The sequence below is a fragment of the Melanerpes formicivorus genome, unplaced genomic scaffold (genome assembly GCF_026170545.1).
Source record: "Melanerpes formicivorus ecotype bairdi unplaced genomic scaffold, bMelFor1.0.p_v2 SCAF_25, whole genome shotgun sequence".
Lineage (NCBI taxonomy): Eukaryota > Metazoa > Chordata > Aves > Piciformes > Picidae > Melanerpes > Melanerpes formicivorus.
In genome coordinates, this window is record NW_027142377.1 from 817,004 (window position 1) to 840,320 (window position 23,317).

General features: G+C 55.9%; 1 protein-coding gene across 1 annotated transcript; it reads right to left on the minus strand.

The window, feature by feature from the left end:
* Nucleotides 1-1,452: 1,452 nt before the first annotated feature.
* MCM8 (minichromosome maintenance 8 homologous recombination repair factor) lies at nt 1,453-22,997 on the minus strand. Its single transcript, XM_068153014.1, has 18 exons — nt 22,558-22,997; nt 21,162-21,236; nt 20,336-20,418; nt 19,582-19,731; nt 18,881-18,984; nt 17,049-17,247; nt 16,164-16,249; nt 15,130-15,281; nt 12,303-12,501; nt 10,720-10,750; nt 9,915-10,055; nt 8,542-8,683; nt 7,368-7,563; nt 6,464-6,677; nt 5,462-5,671; nt 4,802-4,878; nt 3,519-3,708; nt 1,453-1,761 (listed from the first exon to the last, which is right to left on the minus strand). Exons 1-18 carry the CDS (start codon nt 22,682-22,684, stop codon nt 1,669-1,671), a joined length of 2,469 nt encoding a protein of 822 aa, XP_068009115.1. The 5' UTR covers nt 22,685-22,997; the 3' UTR covers nt 1,453-1,668.
* Between the last annotated feature and the right edge of the window lie 320 nt (nt 22,998-23,317).

Here is a 23,317-nt window from a genome sequence, read left to right on the forward strand (position 1 = left end):
CTTCTTCCTGACAGCCAATCTGAATCTCCCCACTTCTACTTTTGCTCCATTCCCCCCAGTCCTGTCACTCCCTGACACCCTCCAAAGTCCTTCCCCAGCTTTCTTGGAGCCCCCTTCAGATCCTGCAAGGCCACAAGAAGGTCTCCTGAGAGCCTTCTCCTCTCCAGACTGCACAACCCCAACTCTCTCAGGCTGTCTCCAGAGCAGAGCAGCTCCAGCCCTCTGCTCATCCTCATGGCCCTTCTCTGGACACCTTCCAGCACCTCCAGATCCTTCCTGCAAGAGAGGCTCCAGAGCTGGACACAGAGCTCCAGGTGGGGTCTCAGCAGAGTGGAGCAGAGGGGGAGAATCCCCTCCCTGGCCCTGCTGGCCACACTTCTCTTGCTGCAGCCCAGGCTCTGCTTGGCTTTCTGGGCTGCAAGTGCTCACTGTTGGCTCCTCTTGAGCTTCTCCTCCACCAGGACCTCCAAGGCCTTTTCTGCTGGGCTGCTCTCAAGCAGAGAGGTGCAGAGGTGCTCCAGCCCTCTTCTTCTAAGGTATTAGAATTAGATCAAAGAAATATTAGATCAAAGAACTGTTAACAGTGTTCAGTTAAGGACTATTTGCTGGTGATTAGTAGCAGCTACTTCACTTACATTGTTGGGTTTCAGGTTTTCAGGGAGGATGTGGAGTCTCCTCTCAAGAGTTTAAAGACCCACCTAGATGAGTTCCTGTTTGCCCTGCCCTGGGTGCCCCTGCTCTGGCAGGGGGGTTGAGCTGGATGATCTCTGAGGGTCCCTTCCAACCCCTACCACTCTGGGATTCCACAAAGGGGGCTCAATGCCCTCATGTGCCATCCTTATTTTGAGATCATCTCAGTTCTGTCTCTAATCACAGAATCATTTGTGTTGGAAAAGACCTTAAAGATTGAGTCCAACCATGACCTAACACCACCACGGAGTCTGATGCTAAGCCCTGGCCCTCAGCACCACATTTCTGCCTCCTTGAAACACCTCCAGGGATGGGCATTCAGCCACCTCCCTGGGCAGCCTCTGCCAGGCTGTGAGAACCCTTTCAGGCAAGTTTCTTCTTCTAACATCCACCCTAAACCTCCCCTGGGGCAACCTGGGGCCATTTCCTCTACCCTAATACTGATGTTGATTTTTTTTTGGAGCCTGTTGTCCATAGGTTGAGCAACTCCAAGTGCAGACCTAGTACCTGTGTGCCCTGGCCTGGGTGACCCTGCTCTGGCAGCAGGGTTGGCCTGGATCATCTCTTGAGGTCCCTTCCACCCCCTACCATTCTCTGATTCCAAGCCATAGCACCCTGTGATTCTGTGAGCACACATTCCTCTGGGGCAGGGAAGGAGTGCCACAGGGGAAGGGTTGGAGTGATCACCCTTGCAGCAGCCAGCAGCCCCCACAGCAGTGCTCCCTGCTGCTCTGGAGGGCTCTGCACCCAATCTTTCTCACACAGAGCAAAGTTTAATGAAAGACAAAGAAAATCTGTTTTACAACTTAAATAAGTGTGAGGTGGCTAGCCTCTTAACCCAGGCTGGCATTTCAAACACAAACCTCAGCTACAGCAAGAGGTGCAGAGCAGGAAAGGAAGCCAGCTGGAGCAAGGCATCACCTCTTCACAGACCCTCCCAGCTGTAAGGCTGAAGGCAGTTGGCCACAGGAGCTCCTCTCACATTGTCTGAAGCTGATAAAGCCTTGCACCTTTTTTCAGGAGGTAACCTTGATCATTCAGGGATCCAATAAAGCTTTCAAAATCAGCTACCTGGGGAAGAGAGAGACCAAAATCAGTACACAAGGGGCAGAAGGACATTTGGCCTGCTCTGAAGCAACAGAAAGAGCTGAGAAGGGAAGAGCTTGGTGAACTGAAGCTGTCCCCTGGGGAGAAATCCACTGTCTGAAACACAAGTATCTACCAAAGAACAGCCTGATTCCTACAGCTCCTGTTGAGTTTGTAACAGCTGCAGAACCTTGAAGGGGCAAGAAAGATTCTCTCCATAAAGGGAAAATCAGAATTGATTGAGTTAGCTGGAAGGAAGCAGCTGCTGAGTGAATGATGTGGGAAGATCTGGCAGCAGCCTGTCCTGTAAGACAGGACTCACAGCCAATGCCCTCTGTGGCAATCCTGTATGACAGAATGTGCACAGTTAACATCCAAAGAGGTTTGGAGACTTGTGGTGGAGCTGCAATCCAGCTGGGGGCTGCTCATCAATGGTGTTCCCCAGGGCTCAGGGCTGGGCCCAGCTCTGCATAATGTCTTTATTAGTAACATGGGTGAGGGGATCCAGGCACCCTCGAGTGTGGAGCTGCTGGAGGGCAGGAAGGCTCTGCAGAGGGACCTGCACAGCCTGCATCCATGGGCTGAGGCCAATGGGATGAGATCCAACCAGGCCAAGGGCTGGGTCCTGCAGCTGGGTCAGGGCAATCCCCAGCACAAATCCAGGCTGGGTGAGGAGTGGCAGGAGAGCAGCCTGCAGGAGAAGGCCTTGGGGGTGTCAGTTGGTGACAAAGTGCCCAGGAGCCAGCAGTGGTCACTGGCAGCCCAGCAGGCAGCTGTGTGCTGAGCCGCATCCAGAGCAGGGAGAGCAGCAGCACAGGGAGGGGATTCTGCCCCTCTGCTCTGCTCAGACCACACCTGCAGCACTGCCTCCAGGTCTGAGGCACCCAGCATAAGAGGGACCTGGAGCTGCTGGAGAGGGTCCAGAGGAGGCCACAAAGATTATTTGAGGGCTGGAGAACCTCTGCTGTGGGGACAGACTGGGAGAGTTGGGGATGTTCAGCCTGGAGAAGAGAAGGCTCCAGGGAGACCTTAGAGCAGCCTTCCAGAACCTGAAGGGGCTCCAGGAGAGCTGGGGAGGGACTTTGGACAAGGGCTGGGAAGGACAGGACAGGAGGGACAATGGCTTTGAGCTGGGAGAGGAGAGGTTGCGACTGGAGATGAGGAAGAAGTTCTTGCCAGTGAGGATGGTGAGACACTGGCACAGGTTGCCCAGAGAGGCTGTGGATACCTCCTCCCTGGAGGTGTTCAAGGCCTTGAGCAAGCTGGGCTGGTGGGAGGTGTCCCTGCCCATGCAGGGGGTTGTTCTGGATAATCTTTAAGGTGCCCTCCAACCCAAACCCACTCCATGTGTCTATGAAACAATGAAATTGAACAGAGGCAGCACGACAGCCTCCATGTAGGCATTGAAATAGTGCTGTTCCCTGGGGAGCCAGAGGAAGGAAAGTGCCTTTCACAAACTCCCAACAACTGAGTCTCCTACTGGACCAGCTTTGGAAGCAAACCCAACCCTGCCTCCTGCCAGCAGCTGTCACTGTCAAACAGCTCAGTACAGGAGCAAAGCTCCTCCTCAGCCAAGGCTACTGCAGGCAGCTTGCTGTGCCCCAAAGCAGCTACCACTGCTTCCTCCTCCTCCTGGCAGGGAGCCACAACAGCTGCACCTTTCCCACTTGCCCTTTTTCAGTGAGCAGGTCTGCCCCCTCGTGCCTCCTGGTGCTGCAGAACCACCTGCTTGCCCAACTTACTCGGATCTGTAGCTCCTTTGCCACCTGCCTCAGCTGCTGCAGGTCAAAGAGGTTGTTGTAGGTCCTCTCTGCAATGCTGTTGAGGGCAGACACAAATCGCTTGGCCTGTGACCGATTGCTCATCCCAGAGCCATGCTGGGATCTCTCAAAGTCCAGCTTGCCAAACTCATCTGAGTAGGTGCCCAGCATGCTGAGAACACAGCAAAAAGGGAAAGAGATCAACAAGAGGTTGAGCCTGGAGAAGGGCAGCACCTGGAGGAAAGGACCTGGGAGTGCTGGTGGACAACAGGCTGAGCATGAGCCAGCAACGTGGCCTTGTGGGCAAGAAGGCCAATGGCAGCCTGGGCTGCAAGGAGTGTGGCCAGAAGATCAAGAGAGGTTCTGCTCCCCCTCTGCCCTGCTGAGGCCTCATCTGGAGCATTGTGTCCAGTGCTGGGCTCCCCAGTTCCACAAAGACAAGAAACTCCTGGAGAGAGTCCAGCAGGGAGCCACTGAGCTGCTGAGGGCACTGAACATCACCTTGTGAGGAGAGGCTGAGAGCCCTGGGGCTGCTTAGCCTGGAGCGGAGCAGCCTGAGGGGGAGCTCAGCAATGCTGATCAATAACTGAAGGGTGAGTGGCAGGAAGCTGGAGCCAGACTCTTCTCAGTGGTGCCCAGGGACAGGACAAGGGGCAATGGACACAGACTGGAACCCAGGAGGTGCCACAGGAGCAGAAGGAACAAATTCTTCCCTGTGAGGGTGGCAGAGCAGTGGGACAGGCTGCCCTGAGAGGCTGTGCAGTCTCCATCTCTGGAAGCACTCCAGACCCAAACCCTGTGTGACTGCCTCTGGGTGCCCTGCTCTAGCAGGGGTGTTGAACTGGATGATCTTCCAACCACTGCCATTCTGTGATAAGCAGAACTCCCTGAGAAACCTTCAGAAGCCACACAGAAAACCATCCCCCAGTAAGAAAGTCATTATCTAGGGAACTTTGACCAAGCATCTTTCATCCAAATCAGTTTTGAAGTTAAATTGATTAACTGCAAGAGGAAAGCCAGCACATAAGAGAAAAGCTCCTTTGGCAGCACCTTGTGTCCAAGCTGCTGTGCATGGATCCACCATAAGTGCTCCAATGGCAGGCCTCAAAGGCCTGAGGGCTGCTGGCAGCTGGGAAAGAGCAGCCAACCAATCTGAATCTTGGTATCAGGGGCCTAAACCAGATCAAGTTCTTCCCCCCCCCGCAGAGCTGTGTTTTACCCCAAGCCTTAACTGCTTGATGTGTTCTTGCAGCCATGTGTGGTACCTGTATTTCATTATTTCTATCACATCCTCAGCATCTTCCTTGGTGGACTCCTCCCTCAATTCCAGCCTTGCTCGTGCCTTGAAACAAAGCACACCAAAAGCCATCAAGGTCTATTGCAGCTGACGTGGGAAGGGGCTGCAGTCACTCTACGGGCACAGTGCTTGGGAGCAGAGACAGAGCCTGAGCCTGCAGGGTCTAGAGGGGAAGGGCTTTACTTCTTTGCACACTCACATTCTTGGGCTGCAGCTGGGAGTTTAGTGGCTTTTTAAGATCTTCCTTAGAGGGGGTTTAATAAGTGTTTATAAATATCTGAGGGTCAGGAGGGAGGGGACAGGCTCTGCTCACTTGCTCCCTCTGACAGGACAAGAGGCAATGGATGTAAGCTGCAGCACAGGAGGTTCCACCTCAACATGAGGAGAAACTTGTTTGGTGTGAGGGTGCTGGAGGCCTGGAGCAGGCTGCCCAGAGAGGTTGTGGAGTCTCCTTCTCTGGAGTCTTTCCAGCCCTGTCTGGATGTGGTGCTGTGTGACCTGTGCTGGATTGCATGGCCCTGCTCTGGCAGGGGGCTTGGACTGGATGTGATGGTGTGAGGGGACAGCAGTGGCAGCAGCTTCAGAGGGAGCTGTCTGCTCTCCCCACCCAGCAGCGCAGAGGCTTTACCTCGGTGAGGCGGATGAGGGACTCCAGCTGGCGGGTGGTGATGGGGGTGCCGTCTGCCCCCTGGTTCTGCCGGCGCAGCTCCAGGTAGAAGCCCTGCAGCACCTCAGCAGCCGCTGCAGACAGCCGCGGCTGCACGTACTGCCGGGCGTACCCCACGTACTTCCGCAGCAGCTGGTGGGGGAGGGCATCCAAGTGTTCTCCTGCTGACACCTAGCCAACACAAAGACGAGCACAGCATCACAGCAGGCTCTGGATGGGAGGGACCTCCAAAGCTCATCCAGCCCAACCCCCCTGCACTCAGCAGGGACATCCCCAACAGAGCCCAGAGCCCTGTCCAGCCTCACCTTGAGTATCTCCAGGGATGAGGCCTCAACCACCTCCCTGGGCAACCTGCTGCAGTGTTCCAGCAGCCTCCTGGTGCAGAACTTGTTCCTCACATCCAATCTCAATCTGCTCTGCTCTCATTTCAAACCATTGCCCCTGGTGGCCTTTGGGAACACTCGTCCTCCATCCTTCTTGGAGCTCACTGCAGCTTAGATTTGTGCCCCTTGTAGATTTGTACCTTTTGCAGTATCAATCTTAACACAGGAGCTTTGTATTCTGTGTTTTATCTGCTGAAATTTGGCTGGAAAGCTGCCCAGCAGAGAATGACTTGGAGACCTTCTTGTGGCCTTGCAGGATCTGCAGCGGGCTCCAAGAAAGCTGGGGAGGGACTTTTGAGGGTGTCAGGGAATGATAGGACTGGGGGCAATGGAGCAAAAGTAGAAGTGGGGAGATTCAGATTGGATGTGAGGAAGAAGTTCTTGCCCATGAGGGTGGTGAGAGACTGGCACAGGTTGCCCAGGGAGGTGGTGGAAGCCTCCTGCCTGGAGGTTTTTCAGGCCAGACCTTTGAAGGTCTCTTCCAACCCAGTGCAGTCTATGATTCTAAGCAGCACATCAGGGTTGCCCACGTCCCAGTGTAAGGCGCGGGGCGGAACAGCAGGCAGAGGGCAGGTCCTACCTTGAGGCGCTCCAGCAGCGGCCGCTCGGCGGCAGTCTCCAGCAGGGAGCGTTCCGACGCGCTGCTCCGAGAGGCCGTGGCGCTGGCGCAGGCTGCCGGCTTCCCGGCCCGGATGGCCATGACGTGCTCCGACAGCAGGTGGTCGTGGTCTTCGTTTGGGGTGTCCAGCAGGATGAAAACCAGGTCAAACCTGGACAGCAGGGCGCTCCCCATTCTAAAGGACAGGCAAGAAAGCCACCGAGTGCTCAGGAAAGAGTCAAAATCACATGGAATCACAGAACTGCCAGGGTTGGAAGGAGCCTCAAGGATCACCCAGTTCCAACCCCTCACACTGCAGCAGGTTGCTCACAGCCACATCCAGCCTGGCCTGAAAAACCTCCAGGCAGGAAGGATCTGGAGGTGCTGGAAGGTGTCTAGAAGGGCCACGAGGGTGAGCAGAGGGCTGGAGCTGCTCTGCCATGAGGACAGACTGAGAGAGTTGGGGCTGTTCAGTCTGGAGAGGAGAAGGCTCCCAGGAGACCTTCTTGTGGCCTTCCAGTATCTGAAGGGGGCTCCAAGAAAGCTGGGGAAGGACTTTGGAGGGTGTCAGGGAGTGACAGGACTGTGGGGAATGGAGCAAAACTAGAAGTGGGGAGATTCAGATTGGATGTGAGGAAGAAGTTCTTGCCCATGAGGGTGGTGAGAGACTGGCACAGGTTGCCCAGGGAGGTGGTGGAAGCCTCCTGCCTGGAGGTTTTTGAGGCCAGGCTGGCTGTGGCTGTGAGCAACCTGCTGTAGTGTGAGGTGTCCCTGCCCATGGCAGGGGGGTTGGGACTGGCTGAGCCTTGAGCTCCCTTCCAACCCTATGATTCTACAAGACTGCCAGGAGCCTCTGCTCCTGCCTGCCAAGCCCAGCAGTGCTCACTTGAGGTTCTCAGACACTGTCCTGGCTTTGTTGTAATGTCCTCCCACGGGGTTGGCTGCTGCCACAATCGAGGTCCGGGCCGGCAGGCTGCAGACGATGCCAGCCTTGGCAAGGCTGATGCTCTGCTGTTCCATGGCTTCCAGCAAAGCCTGGTGCTGGTTGCCCATCTTATCAAATTCATCTATTCCACAGATTCCTGCAAGAAATCAACACAGAACAAAGTCTGAGGGGGAATCTGTTCATTGTCTATGAATATCTGAGGGCTAGGGGTCAGGAGGGAGGGGACAGGCTCTGCTCTCTGCACCCTGGGGTAGGACAAGGGAGCTCTGGACATCCTCCAGTCCAAGCCCCCTGTCAGAGCAGGACCATGGAATCCAGCACAGGTCACACAGGAACACAGCCAGACAGGGCTGGAAAGGCTCCAGAGAAGGAGACTCCACAACCTCTCTGGGCAGCCTGCTCCAGGGCTCTGGGACCCTCACAGGGAAGAAGTTCCTCCTCATGTTGAGGTGGAACCTCCTGTGCTGCAGTTTCCATCCATTGCCCCTTGTCCTATCACAGAGTGCAACTGAGCAGAGCCTGTCCCTGTCCCCTCCCTCCTGACCCCCAGCCCTCAGCTATTGATAGACATTGATCAGATCTCCTCTCAGCCTTCTCCTGTCCAGACTGAACAGCCCCAGGGTTCTCAGTCTCTCCTCACCAGGCAGTGCTCCAGGCCCTTCAGCAGCCTTGGAGCCCTCCCTTGGACTCTCTCCAGCAGATCCCTGCCCCTCCTGAACTCCTGTGGGCTCCTGAACTGGGGAGCCCACAACTGGATGCAAGATTCCAGGTGAGTTCTTGACCAGGCAGGGCAGGGGGGTAGGAGAACCTCCCTGGCTCTGCTGGACACACTCCTCTGAATGCCCCCCAGGAGTCCCTTGGCCTTCTTGGGCCCCAGGGCACATTGCTGTCCCCTGCAGAACTTGCTGCCCACCAGCACTCCCAGGACTGCTCTATTATCCTGTCACTAATGGGATATGCTGCCACTGCTGCTGCCCATCCTTGTGCTCTCCCCATTCAGACTCAGAGAACCCACAACCCAGCACACTGCAGCACAATTTGTCACAGACTCAGCAGCACACTACCCCTGCCCCCACAGGCAGTCACACCAAACCTGTGACACTGCATCTGTTACCTTGATCTCCCAGCACCAGGGCACCAGCTTCCAAGGCAAAATCTCCAGAAGCACCATCTCTAGACAGGGTAACAGTCAGGCCAGAGCTGGTGGAGGTGTTGCCACAAACATACACACCTCGAGGAGCCACATTGCACACTGCCTGGAAGACAAAGGACTCCTGTAGTCCCCTGCCAAGGTGAAGAATTTCAAAGACCTTGTCACAGGGAAGCAACTCAAAGTACACAGCTGAATTTGATTCTTTCTGCTTTATGTGGTTCAACAGCAAAGTTATTCACAGACTGCAGTGGGTTGGGAGGGAGCCTCCAAGGGCATCCAAGCCCTTCTGAACAGTCCCTCCCCAGCCTGCCTGCAGCTCCCCTGCAGCTACTGAACTGCAGCTCTGAGGTCTCCCTGGAGCCTTCTCCTCTCCAGGCTGAACAGCCCCAACTCTCTCATTATGTTCTGATAGGAGAGGTGCTACAGCCCTCTGACCCCTCCTCTGGAACCCCTCCTTCAGCTCCATGTCTCTCCTGTGTTGGGGGCCCCAGAGCTGGACACAGTACTCCAAGTGAGGTCTCCCCCAGAGCACAGGGGCAGAATGCCCTCTCTCTGTTTGCTGGCTCCTGGGGAGAAGGAAGCTTTGCCATGGCACTGGGAAATTTGGGGTGCTCTGTGTGTTGTCCTCAGAGTGCCAGCTCAGTGCCACATGTGTTGTCCTCACAGGGATGTGACAGAGAAACTGGAGCACAGACAACTGCCTGTGGGAGCTGGGTAAACTGATGATGCAGTGCTGGAAGGAGAGGCCTGAGGAGCACCCCACCTTTCAGTACTGGCAGAGCATGCTGGAGGACTTCTTCACCACTACCAGCAGCAACCATGAGGACCCCAGCAGTGGCTGGGACACCCCTTGCATTGGGGTCCCTGTGGGTGCTCCCCATGCCAAGAGACTCCTCTCCCATTGCCCCAGGACACTGCAAACCTGGAGCTCAGCAGTAAAGATTTGAAGCTCTTCAGATCTCTGGAGGCTTCAGGTGTTTGAAGGTTGTAACTTCTTGCAACCCCAAGGCCCCATCTGACAAGCAGGAGCTCACAACACTTGGGGCACAGCCATGCCCTACTGTGTCACCAAATGCCCAGGACCTTGGGCACAGCACTGGTACTGCAAAGGATGTTGAAATGCCTGCTGCAAGGCTCCCTGGAAGGAGGAGGACAGCAGGGGACTCCTTTGGCTGCTACCCTGTGCTTGAGGCAACCTACAGGAAAAGATAGCTCCAGGCAGGCCCAAGCAGCCTTTGGGCTTGGCTTATCCTAACCAGCTTACAAGAGGTCAAGGTAATAACACAAAAGTCAGAGAGGAATGCAACCAGCCAGCAGAATCAATGAAGCCATACTTGCAGCATCTGGCTTTTTCCTAATCCTGGGTCTCCCACCACCAGAACATGTGGATCTCCTCGGACTGGGATTCTGTTCTTGTCATCTACAAACTTCTGACAGCCTCCAAATAATGCCAGGGCCAAACCTGCCTTGACAATCTGTAGTGGTAGAGACAAGCACCAGTTAAGTATCTGCCCATGGTGAGCAACACTGACAGCTCCCTAGGACTGGCTGTGATAGCCCTTTCCTTCTGGTGGCTGCCACCTCTTGTGCCAGTCAGTCACAGGCAGCTATGAACAGTCCCTGTCCCTTCTCCCCACCTCAGATAAGCCTTAGAAATCACAGATTGCATAGGTTTGGAAGGGAGCCTCCAAGAGCATCCTGTGCAACCCCCCTGCACTCAGCAGGAACACCTCCAGCTAGAGCAGTCCCTGTGTGCACAGGGACACAGCCAGGCTCAGCTTCAATGGCTCCAGGCATGGGGCCTCAAGCCCAGCCCTGGGCAGCCTGGGCCAGTGTCTCACCACTCTCCTTGGGCACAACTTCCTCCTGAGGGCCAACCTAACTCTACTCTGCTCCACTTTCAAACCACTGCCCCTCATTCTATCCCCACAGGCCCTTCTGAACAGTCCCTCCCCAGCCTGCCTGCAGCTCCCCTGCAGATACTGAACTGCAGCTCTAAGGTCTCCCTGGAGCCTTCTCCTCTCCAGGCTGAACAGCCCCAACTCTCCCAGCCTCTCTTCAGAGAGGATTGCATTAGGAGTTTACTGTGGCACAAATATTTCCAAGTGAAGTTGCAAGCAGAGCTGCCAAGTTACTCACCTCATGGCCATAGATTGCAGGACAAAGGGAGCTGAAATACAAAGAACAGAATCACAGAATCAGAGAATTGTCAGGGTTAGAAGGGACCTCAAGGATCATCCAGTTCCAACCCCCCTGCCCCCTCACACTACAGCAGGTTGTTCACAGCCACAGCCAGCCTGGCCTGAAAAGCCTCCAGGCAGGAGGCTTCCACCACCTCCCTGGGCAACCTGTGCCAGTGTCTCACCACCCTCATGGGCAAGAACTTCTTCCTCACATCCAATCTGAATCTCCCCACTTCTAGTTCTGCTCCATTCCCCCCAGTCCTATCACTCCCTGACACCCTCAGAAGTCCCTCCCCAGCTTTCTTGGAGCCCCCTTCAGATCCTGGAAGGCCACAAGAAGGTCTCCTCAGAGCCTTCTCCTCTCCAGACTGAACAACCCCAACTCTTTCAGGCTGTCCTCCTAGAGAGGTGCTTCAGCCATCTGCTCATCCTCGTGGCCCTTCTCTGGACCCCTTCCAGCACCTCCAGATCCTTCCTGCAAGAGAGGCTCCAGAGCTGGACACAGAGCTCCAGGTGGGGTCTCAGCAGAGTGGAGCAGAAGGGGAGAATCCCCTCCCTGGCCCTGCTGGCCACACTTCTCTTGCTGCAGCCCAGGCTCTGCTTGGCTCTCTGGGCTGCAAGTGCTCACTGCTGGCTCCTCTTGAGCCTCTCCTCCCCCAGCACCCCCAAGGCCTTTTCTTCAGGGCTGCTCTCAAGCCAGTCTCTGCCCAGCCTATATTGATGCTTGAGGTTGCCCTGACCCAGCTGCAGGACCTTGCATTTGGTCCTGTTGAACCTCCTGAGGTTGTGATGGGCCCAGCTCTGCAGCCAGAATGCCCCAGCAGGGGCAGATGATTCTTGTATTGCTACTAAATAAGCACCTGCTGTACCTCCCTTGGCACAGGACACTGCTAGAGACACAGAAGACTTGTAGTAATCTGTGACTCTGTTCCCAACAGAATCAGTTTCCATCAGAAGCAGCTGAGATGTCTGGGATAAGGAAAGCCTCTCACACAAGCACAGAAGACCCCCAGCTTCCTCCTCCTTGCTGCACCCTAAAGCAGCAGCAGCTACATCCAAGTCCTCCTGTGCAAGGTGGTGCTTCTGTGTTCTTTGACTCCCCTGGGAGGGCCTGAGGCACACTCCAGCTCAGAGAGTACTTCTCAGTCTGACCTTAGAGCCTTTCCCACTCTCTGCTCAGTTCTTAAATCTCCTTGCTCTGCTTGTTCAAACCCAGAGCAGAGAAGACAGCAGCCCTCAGGAGTGGAATTTACTCAGAGAGGAGTAGAATTCCTTGGTATTTTTGATTTGGCTTGCCCACAGCTTTCTGTCTCAAGGTTGAAGTGCAGCACTCCTAACCTCCCTGTATCCTTAAGTCCTTCCCAGCATCCTAACAATCCCCACTACAACACTTCCACTTCCTCCCAAGCTCCTAAAGCCTGCTGAGCCCCTGTGGTGTGTAGTCCACAAACCTCAGGTGGTGCAGAGCTATATGATTAGCTGTCACACAGGGCCCAGGCTGATCCCCAGCCCTAATCCCAGCCCCAGGACACAACTCACTTCACAATCAGCCTGAAGAGGTTTTCCTCAGCTTGGATTTCTTGCACAGCATAGAGGTCTTTCAGGGAGAACTCCATGAAGGGCCTGTGAAAGCTCTCCTCATCAAAACTCTTTTGGTTTTGCCCTTTGCTGTTGCTGACAGAGTTTGCCTCAATGTACAGCAAGAACATACATTTGTCATTCTTATTTCTAGAAGCTCCTGGGAGGGGGGGAAAGAAAATGAGAAAGGATGAAGGAATAGTTTTGTTTTGTTGGGCTTTCCCCCCCCTCCCTGTCCTTAGGTACTGATATTGTTTACAAATGGCAGAGGGGAAGTCAGAAATGTTCACTACAGCCACATGCAAAATGTTCCTGGTTAGGTAACTCAAAACAAATCTGCATTTTCAGAGGCTGATGCAAAATAATCTTCAGAGGTTCAAGGAATGGGTTGGGTGGGAAGGCACCCTAAACATCATCCAGTCCCAACCCCCTGCCATGGGCAGGGACACCTCCCACCAGCCCAGCTTGCTCAAGGCCTCATCCAGCCTGGCCTTCAACACCTCCAGGGAGGAGGCAGCCACAGCCTCCCTGGGCAACCTGTGCCAGTGTCTCCCCACCCTCACTCCTTCCTCATCTCCAGTATAAATCTGTCCCACTCTGGCTTCCCTCTGCTCCCCTCCAGCTTTCCCTCTGCCTCCCACTCTGACCTCTCTCTGCTCCCTTCCAGCTTTCCCTCTGCCTCCCACTCTGGCATCCCTCTGCTCCCCTCCAGCCTCTCTCTGCCCCCTTCCAGCTTCCCCTCTGCCTCCCACTCCAACCTCTCTCTGCCCCCTTTCAGCTTCCCCTCTGCCTCCCACTCCAACCTCTCTCTGCCCCCTTCCAGCTTCCCCTCTGCCTCCCACTCTGGCCTCCCTCTGCCCCCTTCCAGCCTGTCTCTGCCCCCTTCCAGCTTCCCCTCTGCCTCCCACTCCAGCCTCTCTCTGCCCCATTCCAGCTTCCCCTCTGCCTCCCACTCTGGCCTCCCTCTGCTCCCCTCCAGCCTCTCTCTGCCCCCTTCCAGCTTCCCTCTGCCCCCCACTCCGACCTCTCTCTGCCCCCTTCCAGCTTTCCTCTGCCTCCTACTCTGGCCTCCCTCTGCCTCCTTCCAGCTTCCCCTCTGCCTCCCCCTCCAGCCTCCACTTACATTTTCCTTTCAGTTACCCCCTTTAGAAAAGCTCTGACTGGGCTGGGAGGCTGCTTGCATAGAGCCTTTTCTCCCAGGAGAAATGCCTTTGGGCAGGAATTTTACCTTCTTCCCATTATTCACAGAATGTGGCTGGTGGGAAGAGCCCTCCAAGCCCATCCAGCCCAGCCCTAAAGGCTCAACACTAAACCATGTCCCTAAGCTCCAGCTCCACACAGCACTTTGAACACCCATCAAGGGGGTCACAAGGAAGTTGAATGTAAACTGTTTCCATTCCTTGGTTTCCAAAACCAATTCCTAGCAGAGGAGGAGGAAACATTTGCCTTAGTAATGAAGCATTTTCTGTGGGTGTTAAATGGAAAAGGTTAAGCAAATCCCAAGTCTCATTGAGGCAGCAGCAAAGGAGTATGGCACAGCCTGGTCCAGAGAGGGCTTTGCTATGAGCACTGCAGCATTAGCCAGTACAGACTGGCAGGGACCTCTGGAGAGCATCCAGTCCAAGCCCCTGCTAGAGCAGGGCACCCAGAGGCAGTCACACAGGGTTAGGGTTTGGAATGCCTCCAGAGATGGAGGCCCCACAGCCTCTCTGGGCAGCCTGTCCCAGTGCTCTGCCACCCTCACAGGGAAGAATTTGTTCCTCCTGCTCCTGTGGCACCTCCTGGGTTCCAGTCTGTGTCCATTGCCCCTTGCCCTGTCCCTGGGCACCACTGAGAAGAGTCTGGCTCCAGCCTTCTGACCCTCACCCTTCAGCTGTCTATCAGCATTGCTGAGCTCACCCTCAGGCTGCTCCTCTCCAGGCTAAGCAGCCCCAGGGCTCTCAGCCTCTCCTCACAAGGTGATGTTCAGAGCCCTCAGCAGCTCAGTGGCTCCCTGCTGGACTCTCTCCAGTAGTTCCCTGTCCTTGTGGAACTGGGGAGCCCAGCACTGGACACAGTGCTCCAGATGAGGCCTCAGCAGGGCAGAGCAGAGGGGGAACAGAACCTCCCTCGACCTGCTGGCCACACTCCATGCAGCCCAGGCTGCCATTGGCCTCCTTGCCCACAAGGTGTGACCGTTTTAGGCCACATTGCTGGCTCATGCTCAGCCTGTTGTCCACCAGCACTCCCAGGTCCTTTCCTCCAGGTGCTGTTCTCAGCATGCTATAGGGACAGGCTGAGAGAGTTGGGGCTGTTTAGCTTGGAGAGAAGGCTCCATGGAGACCTTAGAGCAGTACCTGAAGGGGCTCCAGGAGAGCTGGGGAGGGACTTTTGATAAGGGCTTGGGGTGACAGGATGAGAGGGGAATGGATTGAAGCTGGAGGAGGGGACATTTAGACTGGAGATTAGGAAGAAGTTCTTTAGAGTGAGGGTGGGGAGACACTGGAAGAGGTTGCCCAAGGAGGCTGTGAATGTCCCCTGCCTGGAAGCAGAATGGTAGAGTTGTTTCACTTGGCAAAGACCTCTAGGATCATTGAGTCCCAAGTGTTTAAGACCAGGCTGGATGAGGCTTTGAGCAACCTGGTCTAGTGGAAAGTGTCTCTGCCCATGGCAGGGGGGTTGGACCTGGATGCTCCTTGAGGTCCCTTCCAACCCTGGCAACTCTGTGACTCTATAAGGTGGTGGTGCTCTTGTGTAATCACCAGGAAAATCCCCACCCAAGGGAGGTTTCTCAGATGAAATGTTTTACCTTCCTCAGTGCTTGACACCTTGACTATCCCTGTGACTGTGACCAGATCTCCTGGGACACAGCTGTCCACGAGGTCCTGCACCAGCTCGCACTCGATGGTGCGAGGGATTCGCCCTGCTTCCCCTTGCTCCTCTGAGCTCAGCTCCTGCACCCTGCAAAACAGGAGGCACAGCAGCTTCAGCTCACCACATCTCCAGCTGCCTGCTCCCAGGCACTCACAGGATCTTAGGGGCTGGAAGGGGACTCCAGAGATGCAGCTCCCCTGGTGCAGCTTGAGACTGTGTCCCCTTGTTCTGGTGCTGGTTGCTTGAGAGAAGAAACCAACTCCCTCCTGGCTACAACCTCCCTTCAGGTAGTTGTAGAGGGCAATGAGGTCTCCCCTGAGCCTCCTCTTCTCCAGGCTGAACACCCCCAGCTCCCTCAGCCTCTCCTCACAGGGCTGTGCTCCAGACCCCTCCCCAGCCTTGTTGCCCTTCTCTGGACACCTTCCAGCATCTCAACATCTTTCCTAAACTGAGGGGCCCAGAACTGGACACAGGACTAAGGTGTGGCCTAACCAGTGCTGAGCACAGGGCACAATGACTTCCCTGCTCCTGCTGGCCACACTGTTCCTGCTCCAGGCCAGGATGCCATTGGCCTTCTTGGCTGCCTGGGCACACTGCTGGCTCATGTTCAGCCTACTATCAACCACTACCCCCAGGTCCCTCTCTGCCTGGCTGCTCTCAGCCACTCTGACCCCAGCCTGTAGCACTGCCTGGGGTTGTTGTGGCCAGTGTGTAGAACCCAGCACTTAGATGTGTTCAATCTCATGCCGTTGGATTCTGCCCATTTACCCAGCCTGGCAGGGTCCCCCATGCAGAGCTCTTCTACCCTCTGACAGATCAACTCCTTCCCCCAGCTTGGTGTCACCTGCAAACTTCCTGATGATGGACTCCATCCCCTCATCCAGCCAGGGTAGGAGGACTTTCCAAGGAGGTGGCCTAACACATGGAGTCCTGCACTCCACCTTGGAGCAGGAGGGGGGAGCTGCTTACTTGACAGACTGCCAGTCCACTGTAGTGGTCAAAGGGGAGCTTCTGTCAGGTGTGAAGGAGCGGCCACGGCACTCAGGAACCAGGCACTGCAACAACAGCAACCCTGGGTCAGTCTCAGCCTTTCAGCTTGAATCCCAATGGGAAAAACTGGGATTAAAGCAATGAATAAACTGGGATTAAAAGAAATTAAAGCCTTTTGGGGAAACACCCTGGTTAAAGAGGGCTACAAATTAATGTGGAATCAACAAAGAGCTGTCAAGCTCAGACACCTGAACCCTAGCTCAGACCCCACCTGCAGTGCTGCCTCCAGTTCTGATACTCCCAGCACAAGGAAGACCTGGAGTTGCTGGAGAGGATTCAGAGGAGGCCACAAAGATGCTCAGAGGGCTGGAGAACCGCCCCTGCAGGCATAGGCTGGGAGAGTTGGGGCTGTTCAGCATGGAGAAGAGAAGGCTCCAGGCAGACCTAACAGCAGCCTGCCAGTGCCTGAAGTTGGCTACAAGAAGGCTGCAGAGGGACTGTTCCCAAAGGCCTGCAGGGACAGGACCAGGGGCAATGGTTTGAAATGAGAGCAGAGCAGATTGAGATTGGATGTGAGGAACAAGCTCTGCACCAGGAGGCTGCTGGAGCACTGCAACAGGCTGCCCAGGGAGGTGATTGAGGCCCCATCCCTGGAGATGCTCAAGGTGAGGCTGGGCAGGGCTCTGGGCAACCTGATCTAGTTGGGGATGTCCCTGCTGAGTGCAGAGGGGTTTGGACTGGACTGGAAGGGCTTGGGAGGTCCCTTCCAGCCCAGCCCATTCTGTGCCTAACAGCAGTGGCACTGCGAGCTGTCAAATCACTACGGATAAGGGAAAAGCAGGAAGCCAAAAGGTTTTGGCTGACCTTAGTTGGAAGGGTGTACTTTCCATCGGGCAGGGGAACACTCTGAACATCCCCACAGGTGCCACAGACAAAGGCCAGCTTGGTGCAGAGGGGTTTGATGTTGCTGACTCGCACCACGGTGCCGCGCAGGGCCAGGTATTTGCCGTAGCAGTTGGCACGGAGGTTCCTCAGCTGGGTGAGGGGCTCATAGTTGTACACCCTGCACACAAGGGAAGCACTGACAGTTGGGAAGCAGAACAACAGCAACAACCCAAACAACAACCCACACAATTGCCACCAAAAATGAAAGCCCCAAGCAAACCACCACCAAAAACCCCCACCCCAAAAGCAACCGAAACCCCCACGGCCAAGAGCAAGGCCACAGCTTGCACACGACAGCAGTGACCTCTCTGGGCAGCCTGCCCCACTGCTCTGCCACCCTCACAGGCAGGAGTTCATTCCTTCTGCCCCTGTGCCACCTCCTGCCTTCCAGGCTGTGTCCACTGCCCCTTGCCCTCTCCCTGGGCACCACTGAGCAGAGTCTGGCTCCAGCCTCCTGCCATCCACCCTCTAGCTCTTGATAAGAGCTCCTTCAGGTTGCTCTTCTCCAGGCTAAGCAGCCCCAGGGCTCTCAGCCTCTCCTTGTCAGAGATGCTTCAGTCCCCTCATCTTTGTGTTCCCCTGCTGGACTCTCTCCAGTAGTCCCATCTCTCTTGAACTGGGGAGCCCTGAACTGGATGCAGTATTCCAGAGAGGGCTCTGCAGGGCAGAGAGAGAGAGCCTGCCTGGACCTGCTGGCCACTCTCTTCCTCATGCACCCTAGGATGCCATTGGCCCTCTTGGCCATGAGAGCACATTGCTGGCTCAGCTCAACCTTCCCAGTCTGCCTCAGGAGATGGCACTGGAACAGTCTGCCCAGGGAGGCTGTGGCTGCCTCCTCCCTGGAGGTGTTGAAGGCCAGGCTGGATGAGGCCTTGAGCAAGCTGGGCTGGTGGGAGGTGTCCCTGCCCACGGCAGGGGGTCGGAACTGGATGATCTCTAAGGTCCTTTCCAACCCAAACCATTCCACATATGTATGAATCAAAACTTCTTTGGTGTGAGGCTGCTGGAGGCCTGGAGCAGGCTGCCCAGAAAGGTTGTGGAGTCTCCTTCTCTGGAGCCTTTCCAAACCCACCTGGATGCATCCCTGTGTGACCTGCCCTGGGTGATGCTGCTCTGGCAGAGGGGTTGGACTGGATGCTCTCTGGAGGTTGAATTGGAAGCTCCCTGGAGTTCCCTTCCAACTCATTAACATTCTCTTAATTAACACCACCAAAAAAGCCTGAGCCCTTCATCCTGACCCCCAGCCCTCAGCTATTGGTAATCACTGGTTCACTGGTCAGATCCCCTCTCAGCCTTCTCCTCTCCAGAGTGAGCAGCCCCAGGGCTCTCAGCCTCTCTTCACAGATGATGTTCAGTCCCTTCATCATCCCTGTAGCTCTCTGTACTCTTTCCTCCTGGTGATGGTTCAGCACAGATGTGGGACCTTACAGTTCCACAGCAACCTCTCCAAGGGCTGAACTTTGTTGAGGTGCTGAGTTGAAGAGACCCTGAGTTGGAGAGCCTTCCTTTCTCCAGGCTAAACAACCTGCTTTTGGCAGGCTGCATTTTCTTTCCTTCACAAGACCATTTCAGCCTTAGTCATGGGGGCTGAAAGAGCAAAGCACAGCCTGCTCTCCTGGAAACAGTTTCACAGAATGACATCTCTCCAGATGAAATAGATAAGGAGCAGGCATGGACACTGACAGCCATTCCTCTGGAAGCATGTGGGGGGAAAACCCCCAAACATCCACCAAGTACTCCACACCCATTACCTAGCATGGATGAGAGGCACATTTATGATGGGTTCTCCATCCAGTGGCAGTCCCTCCTGCACCTGCAGCTCTGCAGCATGCCTTTCAAGGTCCTTGGTCAGCACCTAGGCAGGAGAGAACATGCACAAAGGTGGCTTCAGTTTGCTGTCCACCTTGGTTACCACTGGGTTTTCTGACTGATGATACCAAACTGGGAGGCTTGGCTGAGACACCTGAAGGCTGTGAGGCTGTGCAGAGACTTGGGCAGACTGAGAACTACTCACAGAGGAACCTACTGAGGCTCAACAAGGATCAGTGCAGAGTCCTGCAGCTGGGGAGGAAGAATAAACTGCAGCAGGACAGGTTGGGAGGGGATCTGCTGAAGAGCAGCCCTGGGGAGAAGGACCTGGGAGTGCTGGTGGGCAGCAAGTTCTGCAGGGGACAGCAATGTGCCCTGGGGGCCAAGAAGGCCAAGGGGTTCCTGGGGGGCGTTCAGAGGAGTGTGTCCAGCAGAGCCAGGGAGGTTCTCCTCCCCCTCTGCTCTGCCCTGCTGAGACCTCACCTAGAATCTTGCATCCAGTTCTGGGCTCCCCAGTTCAGGAGGGACAGGGATCTGCTGGAGAGAGTCCAAGGGAGGGCTCCAAGGCTGCTGAAGGGCCTGGAGCACTGCCTGGTGAGGAAAGGCTGAGAGCCCTGAGGCTCTCACTAGGACATTAATTTACCTGATGAATTGCCAGGCCCATACAGTCCAGGATTTTCTGAGGCATATCCCTTAACTCAGTAGATATATTTGGTATTGACTTGGTCAGCTCTTTGTCTTCTGCTATCTCCTTATAGTCCACGAGAATACTTCCTTTCCTTTCTATTTCATCCTGTGAAACATTGCAAGTCACAAAACACACTCCACACTGTCAAAAACACTTCATCCAAGCCCTGGCAGCTCCTCCCCTGTGAGGGCAGGCTGAGAGAGTCTGGGGAAGAGAAGGATCTAAGAGAAGTGTGGCCAGGAGGGCCAGGGAGGGGATTCTCCCCCTCTGCTCCACTCTGCTCAGACCCCACCTGGAGCACTGTGTCCAGCTCTGGAGCCTCTCTTCCAGGAGGATCTGGAGGTGCTGGAAGGTGTCCAGAGCAGGGTCACGAGGGTGAGCAGAGGGCTGGAGCTGCTCTGCCCTGGAGACAGCCTGAGAGAGTTGGGGTTGTGCAGTCTGGAGAGGAGAAAGCTCCCAGGAGACCTTCTTGTGGCCTTGCAGGATCTGCAGGGGGCTCCAAGAAAGCTGGGGAGGGACTTTTGAGGGTGTCAGGGAGTGATAGGACTGGGGGGAATGGAGCAAAACTAGAAGTGGGGAGATTCAGACTGGATGTCAGGAAGAAGTTCTTCCCTTCCTCTGGCAGATAAACCACACACTTTTAGTGGCATTCTAGCAACACCAGGGTGTTGGAGTGGGTGGCTTTGGGTTGGTCTGGTGGGGTTTTTACCTTATCATAAAGGTCAATGCGTTGCATGAAGAACCTCTCAAACGCTTGAGTCTTCTGCACAAAAGGAGACTTCTCAGAGTAAGCTGCCAAAGGAGGAACACACCCCTTAGGAAGTGACAGAAAGGAAGCATTCCCACTTCACAAAACACATAAACCAGGGGCAATTTCTCTTCCATGGTTTGGTGTTGTTTTTCTGCAGTCCCAAACTGAGGAAGGTGACAAATCTCTGTGGTGTCATAGCAGTGCTTTGCTGTAAGACCTGTTCCAAAGCACAGCTGAGGGCAGGCAGGCAGAGGGCAGGGAGAGGAGGGGAGGCAGGCAGAGGGCAGGGAGGGGAGGGGAGGCAGGCAGAGGGCAGGGAGGGGAGGGGAGGCAGGCAGAGGGCAGGGAGGGGAGGGGAGGCAGGCAGAGGGCAGGGAGGGGAGGGGAGGCAGGCAGAGGGCAGGGAGGGGAGGGGAGGCAGGCAGGCAGAGGGGAGGGAGGGGAGGGGAGGCAGGCAGGCAGAGGGGAGGGATATAAGGGCAACAGAGCTCTTTGACAGGCTGCAAGTCTGTGTGGCTGATGAAAGAGTTTCCAGAAAGATGAAATTGTACAGTGTTGAGATTCCTTTACAGGGTCTGGAGCCCACAGAAATGGCAGTATGCCCCAGGACTGACATCTCTTATCATCCTCATGTTTGCATAGAACAAATCTGAACTGCAGTTGCTTTCTGTTGAGCTCCCCCCACACACCTCTGCTAACCAGTTCTAGAAAAAGAAGGAAACAAGAAAAGGAAATGAAAAACAGAATAAAATACTTGCTGTGGTTTGGTTTGGTCTAAAAATACCTTCAGAGAAATACAGCTTCCAGCCCTTGTAGGGAATAAACTGGTCCAGTGTTGACTGAACTAGTGGAGGTCTTGCTGGAGGGGAAGAAAAAGAAGATAAAGAGGTGAGTACCACACTCTGGACACCAGCACTGTGCAGGTTTCACTCTCAGGGATTCTTCTTGCAGAATTAACCAGGTTGGAAAAGACCTCAGAGATCATCAAGTCCAAGCTATCAGCCAACCCTAACTAATCAACTAACCCATGGCACTGAGTGCCTCATCCAGGCTCTTTGTAAACACTTCCAGTGGTGGTGACTCCACCACCTCCCTGGGCAGCACATTCCCATGGCCAATTACTCTTTCTGGGAAGAACTTTCTCCTCACCTCCAGCCTAAACCTCCCCTGGCACAGCTTGAGACTCTGTCCTCTTGTTCTGGTGCTGGTTGCCCCAGCTGTCTACAACCTCCCTTCAGGTAGTTGCAGAGAGCAATGAGGTCTCCCCTGAGCCTCCTCTTCTCCAGGCTAAGCAACCCCAGCTCCCTCAGCCTCTCCTCACAGGGCTGTGCTCCAGCCCCCTCCCCAGCTTTGTTGCCCTTCTCTGGACACCTTCCAGCATCTCAATGTCCTTCTTAAACTGAGAGGCCCAGAACTGGACCCAGGACTCAAGGTGTGGCCTAACCAGTGCTGAGCACAGGGGCAGAATGACCTCCCTGCTCCTGCTGGCCACACTGTTCCTGCTCCAGGCCAGGATGCCATTGGCCTTCTTGGCTGCCTGGGCACACTGCTGGCTCATGTTCAGCTGCTGTCAACCAGCACCCCCAGGTCCCTCTCTGCCTGGCTGCTCTCAGCCACTCTGCCCCCAGCCTGTAGCACTGCCTGGGGTTGCTGTGGCCAATGTGCAGCACCTGGCACTTGGATGTGTTCAATCTCCTGCCCTTGGCCTCTGCCCATCTGCCCAGCCTGGCAGGGTCCCTCTGCAGAGCTCTCCTACCCTCTAACAGATCAGCTCCTGTCCCCAGCTTGGTGTCATCTGCAAACTTGCTGCTGATAGACTCCATCCCCTCATCCAGGTCATCAATAAGGATATTGATCAGGCTGGGGCCCAGCACTGCTCCCTGGGGCACACCACCGGTGCCTGGCAGCCAGCTGGCTGTGGCACCATTCACCACCACTCTCTGGGCTCAGCCTCCAGCCAGTTCCTGACCCAGCTCAGAGTGCTGCTGTCCCAGCCAGGGGCTGACAGCTTGGCCAGGAGCTTGCTGTGGGGGACGGTGTCAAAGCCTTGCTGGAGCGCAGGCAGACCACATCCACAGCCTGCCCCACACCACCAGGCGGCACACAGCTGGAACTGCCCAGCACAAAGGTAAACCAACAGCAGAGCGCTGGAGCCTCAGCAAACATGAAAGCAGACTCACCAGCTTCGGGCACCTTTCTGCCCTCTCCCTTCTGGGCTCTGCCTCGCCATCCTCCTCGCCAGCCGCCTCGCCAGCCGTGGAAGCCCCTTCCCCGGGGGCCTCCGCCGGCTCTGCCGTCCCTACTCATCTCGCTCCGCCTCAGGGACGCGGCAGCAAAGCGAGCGGCAGCAAAAAGGCTTTTTCACCCTTAATTGAAACGAGGGCGATGCGCTAGGGGCAGCTGCGGGGCGAGGAGCGGAGGCTTTCAGGGACCTCGAAGGCCCCGCCTGAAGGCTCGGCCCCCCTCTCCCTACCATAGGGCCCGGGGAAGGCAAAGCGCGGCCCCGCGGCTGAGAGGACCGCCGCTCGCGAGGCTTTTTGTCTCACGGTGGGCACCGTAAGGCCCCCGGCCCCCTTCCTCCTCCCTAAGGAGACGAGCGGAGGCGCTCTGCCCTCAGCGCTCTGTTTTGGCGCCGAAACGCTCCTTCCGGCGCCGCAGCCAATCCCGAGGAAGCATACGGCGTCGCCTTGGAGCCGGGGCAGGGGGGTGTCATGGCTCGCCCGCTCTCATTGGTCGGTTCCTCACCTCTCCGAGGAAGGGCTCATCGCGCCCACTCGCCCTTCCCGCTTCGGCTTCTGCTTCCCCAATGCGCAGGCGCCGACCGCCCCCTGAGTGCTCTGCCACTGGCGAGGGAGCCGCGCGTGCGCCACAGGTGACCGCCGCAAGCCGGCCAATGGCGGGCCGGCCGCGGGGCTGGCGGCGCCGACCGCGCCTGCGCAC